We start from the raw sequence: 13,528 nt of genomic DNA on the forward strand, positions 1-13,528 counted from the left end.
TCTATCAGCTCTCACAGGCTGTTATTTCATGACTGCATCATCTTATCTCAGTCTAGCCTATGGTCTAACATTGGCCAAGATGAGAGGCTGGCAGAGAAAAGAAGATGCAGTGAGTGTGTACGGAGGCAGAGCTTTCTCTTCCCCTCTACAGAGGTACTGCATCCTCCACGTCTTCTCAAGAGATCTTTTCGGGGAGGAGATGAACCTTGCCGTCCTCGAGCTCCAACTCTCATGTTTTGGGTCAAAGAAGTTGAAATTGGAGCTGCGAGTGGGTGTTGCATTTGGCTGGATCCTACTGGTTGATCTTGTCACCTGCGGCTAAGATGCCAGGAGACAGAGTCCCCTCTGCCAAATCTGCTGGGTCTTCCTAAGCCAGTGTTATTTCTGCGTCCATGTGGCCACACCCAGTGATCAACCATGGTGGTTGTGCCTTTCCCCACCTCCTGCTGTTTAATCCTGTGAAACGGTGAGAGGCTGCAACTGCTTGCATTTTTGCCTAAAGGAAATCAAACACATATATCTATACGAAAATATAGATATATGACAGTCTATGGGGAAAAACATTCGTCAAGTGTACAAGGTCTAACAATCTCCATCAAGCTTAAGTAGCAGATTCTGGCTCATTTGACTGTCCATGAGAAATGCTAAAAAAAAAAAAATTTGCAAGCCATTCGTCCCCAAGTCTCTCCACCACCATTCAAGGAAAGACCACATGAAAATGTGGAAGCTACTTGGTTGGAGAGGATCATTTCTGTGGGCTTTTCAGCTCCGTTTTCCCTTCTGTTATTTGTATTGGTTTTCTTTCTCTCAAACCAGGGATGTGCCTGGTTAGAGAAGGCTCTTGGTTAACATTTGCAAACCGACAGCTCTCCCTATACCTGAACCGAAGGAATTCAGTGCACCTACACAGAGGAGAGGGAAATGTCCCCCTTGATATACTGTTTTTCCAGGTTGTGTTTCTGGGAACCAAATGCTAACTTATCAACTTCTGTAGGTTTCACTGAATACAACTGCATGGAATGCTATTACTGTTTGCAATGCAACCTAATCTGAACACATTGCCTTTCTTTTTAATCCAAAGGGGACTAGCAGGTTTATTGTGTTTGCATGTGCTTTCCCCCTAGACTCTGGCTGCCCTAACAAGAAATTCAATAAATCTACTTCCAAACCATCTTGCACAAGCTTTGCATGTCCAGTCTGGGCCTGAGGAAATTAACAAGAGAATAGAACATACCATCGACTTGCGGAGTGGTGATAAATTGAGAAGAGAGCATATCAAGCCATTCTCACTGATGTTTAAAGACTCCAGCCTGGAGCACAAGGTAGAGCTGGGTCTCCACAGTGGCTCTTTTTCTGAAATAAATTGTCGTAAATGTTCACGGGACTAGAGAGAGAGCCCAGGGGCTACGGTTTTGGTTGGTGTGTTTGTTGTGTGTTTGTTTGGTTTGGTACTGTCTTTTCTTTTTTCTCTTTGAAAATCATGAGTAGACCGAAGGCCATGAAAGGAGATGCTGGTTAGATAAAGAGAGCGTCAAGTTTGCTCTTTATGGAAAAGATGATGGAAAGAACAAAGGAGTTCCTTCCACTTTGACATTATTAACCCAAGTGACGTTAGCACCCACTTGCCTTTGATTTTAGGTGAATCTGCTACCCTTGTAACCTACTATATGAGGGCACCCAATAACCTAATGCAAGTATTAGTGATAAACACTGTCTTTGTTAGATGTAGACACCTGTTCTCCCATTCTCCCAGTTGTCGGCTGCTCAGAGTTCCCCCGATGTACGCATAGTACATGGTAGTGGATTCAGAATTGGGTTCCAGTTCCACCTCTGCCACTTCCTTGCTGTGTGACCTTCAGTAAGTGAAGGAGTCTCTGAGCAGGAGATCCTCTCTGTACAATGAGGCTGATGGACACACCTCCCTGATAATTCAGGATGAAATGCTCCAGGCAATGCCTTGATGAAATGAACTGCTCAGAAGTGGCCACCATTACCGTATTGATGATAACTTAGTTTCACGCCCCTTCTCCCCTCCCCCCAGCACCAAACCATGAGCGGGTGGTGTCCCTGGGTAACTAGGCTGCTCGTTTGCACTGATGGAAGCTGACAGACCTTCCTTGGCTGAGCACAGGAGGTGCTTAGCATCTGCAGGAGCCTCCGGCAAGAACAGCAGGGGATTTGCAAGCAAATTTCAGGAGTTTGATTCGATACTCTGCAAAGCTCCAATGAGCAATTTTTTGCAAGTTTGCTCAGCTGCCTGGGAGAGTCTACTTTGCTGTGTTTGGAGAATTCACACTTCCAAGCACATGCATTATTCCCAGTGAGTCTCTTTGATAACTATCTGAAAGTTGCAAACTCCAAAATTAAGATCTTCACCTGCGATTCACAGTTTGAATGTATTGTGTCTATGTACTAACAAAACAAAAGGAAAAGAAACACTTTGCCTATTCAACAACCCACCCCACCCCACCCCACCATTGCACGTGGATTTTTCTTGTTAGTAATATAATTAAAGGCATTTTCTATCCTGGCTTCTCCATTGAAGGAGCTAGGAAAGGCAGGGTGGTCTTACAAAGAATCTTCTCAATTAGGCTGTATCCAGAGCTGTGCAAAAACTCTTTTATTCATTCTTGCTAAAGATGTACTTGCTTCACTGATGACCTGACCCCTGCAGACTAGAGATCATTTCTAATGTATTTTATTCAATAGTGTCTGGTGCTGACCTTCAGGCACTGGTGTTGGAGGGGTATTGGATGTAGAGGAGGCACTATGTATCAGAGGTTGCTTTCTGTGACCAGGGAGGTTCTTCTAGGAAAAGCAAGGGACAGCATCTGCTCCTGAACAGACACGTGGGGATTAGGTCACTGGTAGTCCAGTCTTACACCATCTAGCATGTGCTCTGCATCACATGGGCTCCCAGGGGCGGGCAATCGAGGCACACAGGATAGTGCTCACTCCCCTCGTGTCACAGAGACAGTCCTCGTTGACTCCTGCTCAGAGACCCTCTCCGGGGGCAACACTACTGCTGAGCAGAGGATATATCAAAAGTAGTAACCAGTGGTTATTTCACCCTGGAGAAGAAAATGGCAACCTGCTCCAGTATTCCTGCCTGGGAAATCCCATGGACAGAAGAGCCTGGCAGGTTACAGTTCCTGGGGTCACAAACACAAGAAGTGCAGTTCATGGGGTCAAACATGACTAGCAACTGAACAACAACAGGTACCATTCTAAGTTATGTGCTTTCCTGGTGGCTCAGTGGTTAAGAATCTGCCTGCCAAGCAGGAGACGCGGGTTCGATTCCAGGGTCAGGAAGATCCCCTAGAGAAGGAAATGGCAGTCCACTCCAGTAGTCTTGCTGGCAAATCCCATGGACAGAGGGGCCTGGCAGGCTACAGTCACCACGAGTCAAACAGGACTTAGCGACTACACAACAACAATTTCTAAGCTATGAGCACAAACTGACTAACAATGACAGTAAGAAATATTGAGTTGGCCAGAGTTCATTCAGGTTTTTCATAAGATGTTACAGAAAAACCCAAACAAACTTTTTGGCCAACCCAATGGATTATTATAAAGAGCCTCCTTTTATACTTGGTGAAATGGGGCATGGAGAAATGATTCGGTAGCCCACCCAAACTCAAACTGTCAGTATAGGGACTGCAATCTGAGCTCACTGTGACCCCAAAGCCAGTGCCCTGGTCTGGTCAGGACACTGCCCCTCCCAGGAGCCCTGAGGATCTGCTCCCCCAGGCCCTTGTCTGGAGAAGGCAATCCTGTGCCATCTTCATTCTCTTCTCTTTGAACTTTGGATGAAGTGGAAGGCTCAGGGCAGGGATTTGGGAGAGAGGTCAGATAAGAAAGGGTCCCAGAAGCCTTACCAAAATAAAAGCAGAGGCTTCAATTCACAGGACTCCAGAGTTAGAGCATAGCATCAGTGTCCATCTACTCTGTGGCCAGCGTTTCAGTATACTGGCCTATTGCATCCCCAGGGAAACATTACTATCTCACTTACTTTTGTAAGAGAAAACTGAACCTCTTAGAGGTTAAGTAGAAGTTATAGATCTCAGAATTTGGTTGCCATATTTCATCGACTCTAAGGTACCATAGACTGTGAGGTGTTTGGTTTCTGTGCAGCACTAAGAAAAACCACCCAATAGACAGAGTAAACAAGGAAATTCACATGCCTCTCCCTGGGTATTGGTTAGATGAAAAAACAAACAAACAAAAATCCTCTCCAAGAAATTGAACTCCAAAATGGAATGCACATGGTTTTGCCACCTGAGTTCACACTCTGAATGTGATCTTTAAAAAAAGTCAGGCAGAGAATTTAAAGTGGTCTCTGCCTGCAATGCAGGATTCCTGGGTTCGATTCCTGGGTCAGGAAGATCTGCTGGAGAAGGGATAGGCTACCCACTCCAGTATTTTGGGGCTTCCTTAGTGGCTTAGCTGATAAAGAATCCGCCTGCCATGCGGGAGACCTGGGTTCAATCCCTGGGTTGGGAAGATCCCCTGGAGAAGGGAAAGACTACCCACTCCAGTATTCTGGCCTGGAGAATTCATGGACTGTATAGTCCAAGGGGTGGCGAAGAGTCGGACACCACCGAGAGACTTTCACGTCACTGGGTCCGTATTGCCCCCTAGTGACCAGTAACAGCAATCACAAACCTCCCTGGAAGAATTCAAGATTTTAAGTCTCCACTGACAGTAAGATAACTTTCTGATTTCAGTGTTAAAAAAGGTGGGGTAAAAATTGTGCATCTTAGATTTGTTGAAATATTTACTGTGTTTGTGACTCCAAAGTCTTTTCTCTTCCCACTGCCCTACCCTGCTCTTTGGGAGCAAGTTTGGACCATAAAAGTATATTTTCTGAGAGAAAAACTGGGAATGGAAACAATGATTTTTACCTTGGAAATTCTGTAGGAAGAAAAGGCTTCATTCTGTTTGAACAATATATGGTTATTTGAATAAGGGAAACTGTTCTCCTTTCCACCTTTATTAGTGAATTGGAGAACGTGAAAAAACACTTTGAAATGTCATCCAGACACTTCTTGGTTACATTAGCTTGTAAAAATTAGCATCTGTTCCAAGCTTTATGTGAAGTGGGACTTTTACCCGCCTCCCAGTGTTGCATAAATACTTATTGGGTGACTGACTGCTGCTGCTGCTAAGTCGCTTCAGTCGTGTCCGACTCTGTGCGACCCCGTATAGACGGTGGCCCACCAGGCTCCCCCGTCCCTGGGATTCTCCAGGCAAGAAAACTGGAGTGGGTTGCCATTTCCTTCTCCAATGCATGAAAGTGAAAAGTGAAAGTGAAGTCACTCAGTTGTGTCCAACTCTTGGTGACCCATGGACTGCAGTCTACCAGGCTCCTCCGTCCCTGGGATTTTCCAGGCAAGAGTACTGAAGACTCGGGTTAATAAGGAGAATCATTGAGGAGATTGCCTCACCCCTGCAACTAGCCTCAGGCTATATGTTGTGAATCCTAAGAGCCAAAAGACATGGGTTGCTTTTGGTCTGACTCTTGACTGTAGAGTTTCAGGAGAGAGGATTGTAATGTTCTGCTTACTCCCTGCCATGTCATCTCATGGTGGTTCACAGGATGTCCACACAGAGAAATCTTCTAAGTTAAGCTTCAGAAAGTATGCTCATGACTCCTGTGTCTTAACCAAGTTTAAACAGCACACTTTCCTTCTCTGTCCTCAGGTTTTCTCATCTGTGAAATGAGATAGTTTGGCAGCTCCTGGTAGCTTTCAGCAGCCAATGCTTTGAGGCTGTGAATTCCCGAAGGTCTTGATGAACACATGTCCTGGTTTGCCCAGTTTACATCCGTTTTCTCGATGTAATTATAAATAGCAATTCCAGTCACTCAAAAATCACATGGGTGACAAGTCATGTGACCCCAGGCTTAGATCTTGGCCGGGTTAGAAGTAGTGATTCTCAACATCCCTGCAACCACATGAGATTTCCGGGAAGACTCCAGAATAGGGGTAGAGCCCTTATCCAGTCATCTAAGGTCCCCTCCACTAAAGAATTCTCTGCCCGTCTTTATTTTCCAGCTAAAATTTCCTAAAGGGAGCTTACAGATCTCAGGGGCGAGAAAAAATTAGAACTGTGATAAAGACATGTAGGAATCACGGCGTTTGTCACATACTGTCAATCATATTGGTTTTTTCTTCTATTATATATGAATTTTTTTCCTAAAAAAGGTAATGCATTTGCCCTAGCAAAAGCTTATACCAAGCATATGAGGCGAAATGAAGAAAATGACATCTCTTGTGATCTCAACCCACAATGCCCAGTGTTAATATTTTGTCATGTGTCATGCTAGTCTCCATGAGTGTGATTCTTTACACTTACCTGTGCAATGCTTCTATTAAAACAGGGCCATTTATACATCATGCCTTGTAAGACAGTGTTAAGCATTCTTCACTTGAACTTCTCCCCACAGTAATAAATGTTTAGTTACAAAATATTTTTTGTAATAGCGTACTATTCCAGTGCATATTTTAGCTACGTTTGCTTTTGTTCCCTCAGTTTTTAACTATTACAAATCATAAATTGCATTGCCATTACCAGGATCAGAGTTAAATCATACATCCATGTTTAATTATTTTCTTGGGATAAAATCATAAAAATGGGTATAAGATAATATACATTTTAAAATACTCAATGTGCATTCTGAAATAACCCTCAAAAATTGTGCCTATACTTTCTAAAAATTGCAGACTTGATAAGATACAAGGAGCATCTTCCTGCCATATTTAAAAAAATTATTATTGAGTTTGAATGTCTTTCTGTATATGTGTTTTATGTTTTGGTCTTTATATTCTTTTGTGATCTTCACATTTGTCTTAATTATGTGACTTGAATGTTCATCTTAATTGTCTTCTTTTATTGTGATGCTCATTTCTGTCTTATTGATTTGTGAGTGTTCTTTATATTTGAGGATCTTAATCCCAGAACACTTGTGGAAAGGTGATATTTCTCAGCCTCTACCCCTTATTTCTCTTCTGGGACAAGGCTCTGAGTGAAACTTAGATGAGGAAGGCAATTAACTACAATTACTTTGGTTTCCAGGCCAAAGAAAGACTGCTTAAATCACATGGAAATAGTTAACTGGAATGACTTCACTCAACTTGATGTTACAAAACATCAGGACCACCTCAGAATGAGGCAACTTCTTTATTTTGAATAAAGATTAAGATATGTTTAGTGCACACTTCAAAATTGATTGAAAATTTATGTTTTGATGTTTAGTGTGCTGTTAAAAATCAAACCATATTGATGGCAATTAGATTTCCTTCCTTCTTTCAATGCCAGTGTATTCCTGTTAAATTCTGAAATTTTTTTTTGAGAAATCAAGGCCTCCTTTATCACCCTTACAAATTTAAGCAATAAAAAGCCTTTGTCCTAGGCTAATAGTTTTCAAACTTGAAGGTTTTGTTTAAAATGTAAGCGCCTGCCCATCAGGGACCTACATTTTGAGAAAACCCTTCTGGGATTCTGTTGTCCTGAGTTGCCGGTCACATTTCTCCATTCTTGGCTGTACTTTGAAACTTGGGCTTGCTGAGTCACTTGCTTCATGCCTCAGAGATCAGATCACGTCAGAAGGTCTTGGGTCCATAAACAAGGTCCACATGGTCTCAGATAAGCTAGAAGGAATGTCTCCAAAAGGAATGTCTTCCAAGGCCTCAGGCTAGGGGGTCAAATAGACATTGGTTCAAATCCCACTTTGAAAATAGATGTAGGTGCAGTGGAAACTTCATTAACTTACAGATCATTATTGGATAATAACAAGTTGATAGATAGACACCCCTGTGCACATGCAAAAGCTTCATTTATTTCACAAGTTTTTGAGTGAGTGAAAGTTGCTCAGTCATGTCCGACTCTTTGCAACCCCACGGGCTGTAGCCCACCAGGCTCCTTTGTCCATGGGGATTCTCCAGGCAAGAATATTGGAGTGGGTTGCTGTTTCCTTCTCCAGGGAATCTTCCCAACCCAGGATCAAACCCAGGTCTCCCACATTGCATGCAGACTCTTTACCATCTGAGCTAACAGGGAAGCTCACAAGTGTTTGGTCTTTGTTAAAAGACAGAGGAAAGAACATAAGCTTGTTTACTGAGTAGACATGACTTGAACCCAATTCCTGCTAGATACTGGCTAGGTGATGGAGGAAAAGGTGTTTGATCTCAGTGAGATGATGGTGATCATACCACCTGCCCTTCATTGGAATGTTGTAAAAATCAGATGATGTAATACACATATAATAGATGTCTGAGTAAATGCAATAGTTATTTTTTCTCTTTCCTTCTGGTGAATTCTATGCCAATCCAATTCTGGGTGAGGCTGCATCCTCACTTAAAATAAATCTTACACTTCTATAGCTTCTTTAGAGAAACTACTTCATTAAAAACAGTGGTGTAAGGAGCAATCTTAATGTGTCTTATATCTCAGGGTACTAGGGTCACGACTTTCATAAATTCATAACCTTGTAAGATATATATACTAAGTGAGTACACACCCGAAGCCCATAGATAGTACTTGCTATGAACTAAGTTCTGTGCTGAATATTTCAAAACATTCATTTAATATTACTTTTATTATGTTCAGTAACCACATAAAAACAAGGATTTGTCACACAAAGAAACCTTTATATAATCCTTTGCCTGAGTACAATTGGTTCTTATATCTGTTGAGAATTTCACTCAGTTTTCTCTATCCTTTATAAAGAAAATCAAAGCTAACTGAAGGCTTAAGAGATTTGAGGAAAAGTGTGTCACAAACTTTGAAATATTTCTTCTTTCTGTAAACTCCTATTGGAGTGATAATGAGTGAACTAAAATAAGGAGGAGTTTCAGCAAAGCAGAGGAGGCTAGGTAAATGAATGAAAAATTTGTTAAGATGTTGGGTTCTGGGATTAAGTAATGAGAAAAAAATGCTTTTGTCTATTTTGGGAAATGTTCAGAATGTGTTGAAGCACACTATTTCTTATTTAGATGCAGAGGGGAGATACATGGAACACTGAACCAAGTGGTCTCTGGTTTTTGAAGGAATTATTCCTTTGTAGCCTCAGGTTATTCTTGAGTTTTATTGCTCTAATAAGGTTCAGAATAATAAGAATATTTAGACCACCTTTTTCAGGTAAGAGGGACAGATTTCAAAGAGACTTGGGGGGAAATCATTCCTATTCAAACAATAGCTAAGTGAGAATCCTTTACATTCTTGACATTATCTTGTAAAATTACTGCTATTTCTACACCCTCTAGGAGGTCAAATGAGATCAAGGGCTGTGTCGCTTGTGTCTTTTTCATCAGATCAATTAGCTAACTCCAGTGCCACATTTTCAGAGTCAGGAGTACCAATTTCATCTGTAATAATCTAATGTAGAATGATACAATTATGATGATTTCAACCTAAAGGTTATCATCTCAGTCTTTAAAAGTAATCTGCTGTTTTATGTGTGGATATAAGCATCATCTAAAACTATGGGCTTCTGGGCAAAAAGTCAAAAACAGTTATCATTCTCACCCCCTCACCATGTCTTAGGCGACTGGGTCCTCAAGAAAGGAAGAGTCTTTCCTCCCCAAAATGGGAGATTTGGAGAAGGGTGAGCTGGGAGAATGGTGGGTTGTAAGCTTTGTAAAAGTTTGACTTGGAATTCTCATATGGCAATCCATCTCCCTCCCCAGGAAGACCATAATACATTGTGTGCTTAACCGCTCAGTCGTGTCTGACTCTTTGTGATGCCATGGACTATAAAGTTCATGGAATTCTCCAGTCTAGAATACTGGAGGGGGTAGCCATTCCCTTCTCCAGGGGATCTTCCCAACCCAGGGATCAAACCCAGATATTCCCAACCCAGGAATCGAACCCAGGTCTCCTGCATTGCAGGCGGATTCTTTACCAGATGAGCCACCAAGGAAGACCATAATACATGGTCATTGTCAAGACAGATTCACAATACTATGTTATCATTAAGGATCTTCTGTCATTCCTGGGGTGGGATCCTCTCTGTCTCACACTTTTGAAGCTGTCCATCTTAAATATGCATTAGCAAGATTCCTTGTGACTTTGTTAAAGATGAGGAGACCACCTGTGTTTGAAGGTCAAGTCTCTTCGGAAGAAGTATACCAGTGAGACATTCCTCAGATACACCTGTCCCTCATAGAAATGTTCCTGGTAATGATTTGGTTAGACACCAAGATACGAAATAGAGTCTATTTCAAAATATGAAAGGACTGAAAATTAGTTTCCTGGTTTTTACTATACGTATGTCTTCCACCCAAATGATCTAATTTAAGAGTGCTCTAATCAGTGCCAGGTTTCACAACGCATGGATTCAACAATAGAATGGAGGTTACATTCTTTAGTTCAGTCGTACAAAATGAGTAGATTGTCTCAGTTGAGATTCTTAACATATTAATTTATATTAGTGAGAGATGTGCTAGAAAACTATCTTTCTTCAAATTAGATTTATCCAAAGATGGAATGGGCTGTCAACTGAGAGGCTGATTTCTTCATCACTGGAAATGTTCCAGTAGGAGTTAATGGCTCATTTCTGAGGTTTTGCCAAGTGAAATCAGCATTCATCAAAGTTGGATCAAGGTGACAAATAAAATCCCCACTCCACCTATAAAATTTTTTAATCCAAATAAATACATGAAAAAGAAAAAAAGACAAAACTCATCGTATTTTGGACAGTTAACTAGATTATTGCTTTGGTTTGAAATGTCCTCTACATCTTGTAGAGAGTTAAGAATTTAGTAAGTACCTTTTGGCTCATAGTCAAAATTTCTCCTTGGAATAAAAGCTATGACAAACCTCAATGGCACATTAAAAGCAGAGACATCACTTTTCAGATGTGAAAGTGGTTTGTATATTCAAAGCTATGGTTTTTCCAATAGTCATGTACAGATGAGAGAGTTGGGCCATAAAGAAGGCTGAATGCCGAAGAATTGATGCTTCTGAACTGTGGTGCTGGAGAAGACTCTTGAGAGTCCCTTCAACAGCAAAGAGATCAAACCAGTCAATCCTAAAGAAAATCAACTCTTGAGTATTCACTGGAAGGATTGATGCTGAATCTGAAGCTCCAATACTTTGGTCACCTGATACGGAGAGTCAACTCATTGGAAAAGACTCTAATTCTGGGCAAGATGTGGGGCAGGAGGAAAAGGAGAAGGGGACAACAGAGAATGAGATGGTTGGATGGTGTCACCAACTCAGTGGATATGAGTTTGAGCAAACTCCAGGAGATAGTAGAGGACAGGGAAGCCTGGTGTCCTGCAGTCCATGGGGTCACAAAGAGTCAAACAAAACTTAGCAACTGAACAGCAACAAATTAGAGAATCTAGCAGAGTAGGGTGATATCCCTCTGACCCACCTAGGATGATTTTCCAGGCCTGTCTCAGGCAAAGAAACATAAAAAACTAGAAACTCTGTCCATCACCTCGGCAAGCTAACTTCCCTAGTCACATCTCTGTAGATGAAGAATATAGAAAGGGCTTTTCCTTGTGTGATCACACTTCAGTTCCAAGCTTCCTTATGAAAGATCTAGGAAATCATAGGTCCTGATGGCTCTGAGTTCATTTATGAATATGTCTTTCAAGAGAATGCAGGGCCAGCATCCACAGACAATAAACAAAATGGAACACAAATTTTTCCTGCTCTACTTCCTTGGAAGGGAACCCAAGTTCCAACCTAATCAAATCAAGTAGGAAATTTTCATTTTTAAAACAATTTTTAAAATTATTTGAAGGTAGTGGTCCCTCTTATTCTGTTGCATTTAATAAAATCCACTGTATCTTTTATTTTCTTTCCTGTTATTCATTCACCCATTTAGGCCTTAGGAAAAGGGTTCTTTATTTTGCTTTGCTTTGTGATGAGAATCCATAAATCAATCATGAAAATGCAGCAGTGCCAATGTATTAGACTGATTCATGAAGTGTTTTAAGGTCCATTTTTTGCCCAGATTATGATTCACTTTCATTCTAATAAAGATTTCAGTTCAGTTCAGTTCAGTCGCTCAGTCGTGTCCAACACTTTGCGACCCCATGAATCGCAGCATGCCAGGCCTCCCTGCCCTTCACCATCTCCCAGAGTTCACTCAAACTCACATCCATCAAGTTGGTGATGCCATCTCATCCTCTGTTGTCCCCTTCTCCTCCTGCCCCCAATCCCTCCCAGCATCAGAGTCTTTTCCAATGAGTCAACTCTTCGTATAAGGTGGCCAAAGTACTGGAGTTTCAGCTTCAGCATCATTCCTTCCAAAGAACACCCAGGGCTGATCTCCTCTAGAATGGACTGATTGGATCTCCTCTACATAGACTCAAATTTTTAATACATTTTCTTTCTTTGTATTGTAAACCACATCACTGAAATATGATCATTCACCTTGTGAAGATGATTTTATCTTAAAAACAGCAAAGTCTCAGCAGATAAATGTTAGGTAGTTAGAATAGGAAAAGGGAACCCAGGAAAGGTGGCTAAAAGACAAGGAAGGGAAAAGCCCCCGAAAATAAAACAAAGGATGATCCGAGGACTGGAGTGAGGACCTCAGGTAGAACAAACAGCACTCCTGGCTAGCCCAATTCACATAGGGCAAGCCCGGGGAGAGAAAAAACGTATAGTAAGAAGAGCCAAATGGCCGGGGGTCTCTCTCTTGCTCTGTCTCCCTCTCGGTCTCTCTCAGTCTTTCTGTCTCTCTCTCTCTCTGCCTCTCTCACTCTCTCTCTCTTCTCTTCATGTCTTTTGGGTCATCATGCCCTCATGCCTCATGGATGTATTTTTCTTTATTTTCTAAATAAAACTGAGCTGTAACACGGAGCTGTAACACTGATCTGTCCGAGAGCTGTGACATAGTCTGTCCGAGAGCTGTGACATAGTCTGTCCGAGGGCTGTAATGCTGGTCCATCACTTCAAATTTTTGTTGTGATGAAACAGAACCAAGGAAATTGCACACTCCCCTGACACAATATGGGATTCCCTGGTGGCTCAGACAGTAAAGCGTCTGCCCACAATGTGGGAGACCTGGATCCGGTCCCTGGGTCGGGGAGATCCCCTGGAGAAGGAAATGACAACCCACTTCAGTACTCTTAACTAGGAAATTCCATGGAAGGAGGAGCCTGGTGGGCTACAATCAATGGGGTCGCAAACAGTCGGACATGACTAAGTGACTTCACTTTCTTTAGACCTTGAACTTTGGGGTCAAGCAGTCTGGATTCCCTCTTTACAATCTGTGAGGTCCTGCTTATGTTACTCAATAATTTTCAGTTTCATTATCTGCAAAATGGGGATATGATAAATACAATCTTCTTAAAAGTGTTGTCATGATAATTAAATGAGATCATCTACAATAAGCACTTAGCATATTGCCTACTTATTATTATTCAATTTGTTATCCTAGATTTTGGCCCTTTTCTGAACTGACCCTTTCCTGAGTCAACCAAATCCCTGCACATTGAAAAATAATAGTACAGTTGTCCCTTTCTACTGCAGGGCATTGGTTTCAGGACCATAGATACCAAGATCA

The 13,528-nt window shown here is 41.8% G+C and overlaps 1 protein-coding gene across 1 annotated transcript in view; it reads left to right on the forward strand.

The window, feature by feature from the left end:
• The window catches only part of ADCY8 (adenylate cyclase 8), a 229,587-nt gene that overhangs the window by 142,045 nt on the left and 74,014 nt on the right, over positions 1-13,528 (forward strand). The window contains exon 8 of the mRNA XM_055545749.1: positions 1,125-1,322. Coding sequence (XP_055401724.1) covers positions 1,125-1,322 — 198 coding nt within the window. The remainder of the gene's footprint in view (positions 1-1,124; positions 1,323-13,528) is intronic.

This window comes from Bubalus kerabau, chromosome 14 (assembly GCF_029407905.1).
Source record: "Bubalus kerabau isolate K-KA32 ecotype Philippines breed swamp buffalo chromosome 14, PCC_UOA_SB_1v2, whole genome shotgun sequence".
NCBI classification, from domain to species: domain Eukaryota; kingdom Metazoa; phylum Chordata; class Mammalia; order Artiodactyla; family Bovidae; genus Bubalus; species Bubalus kerabau.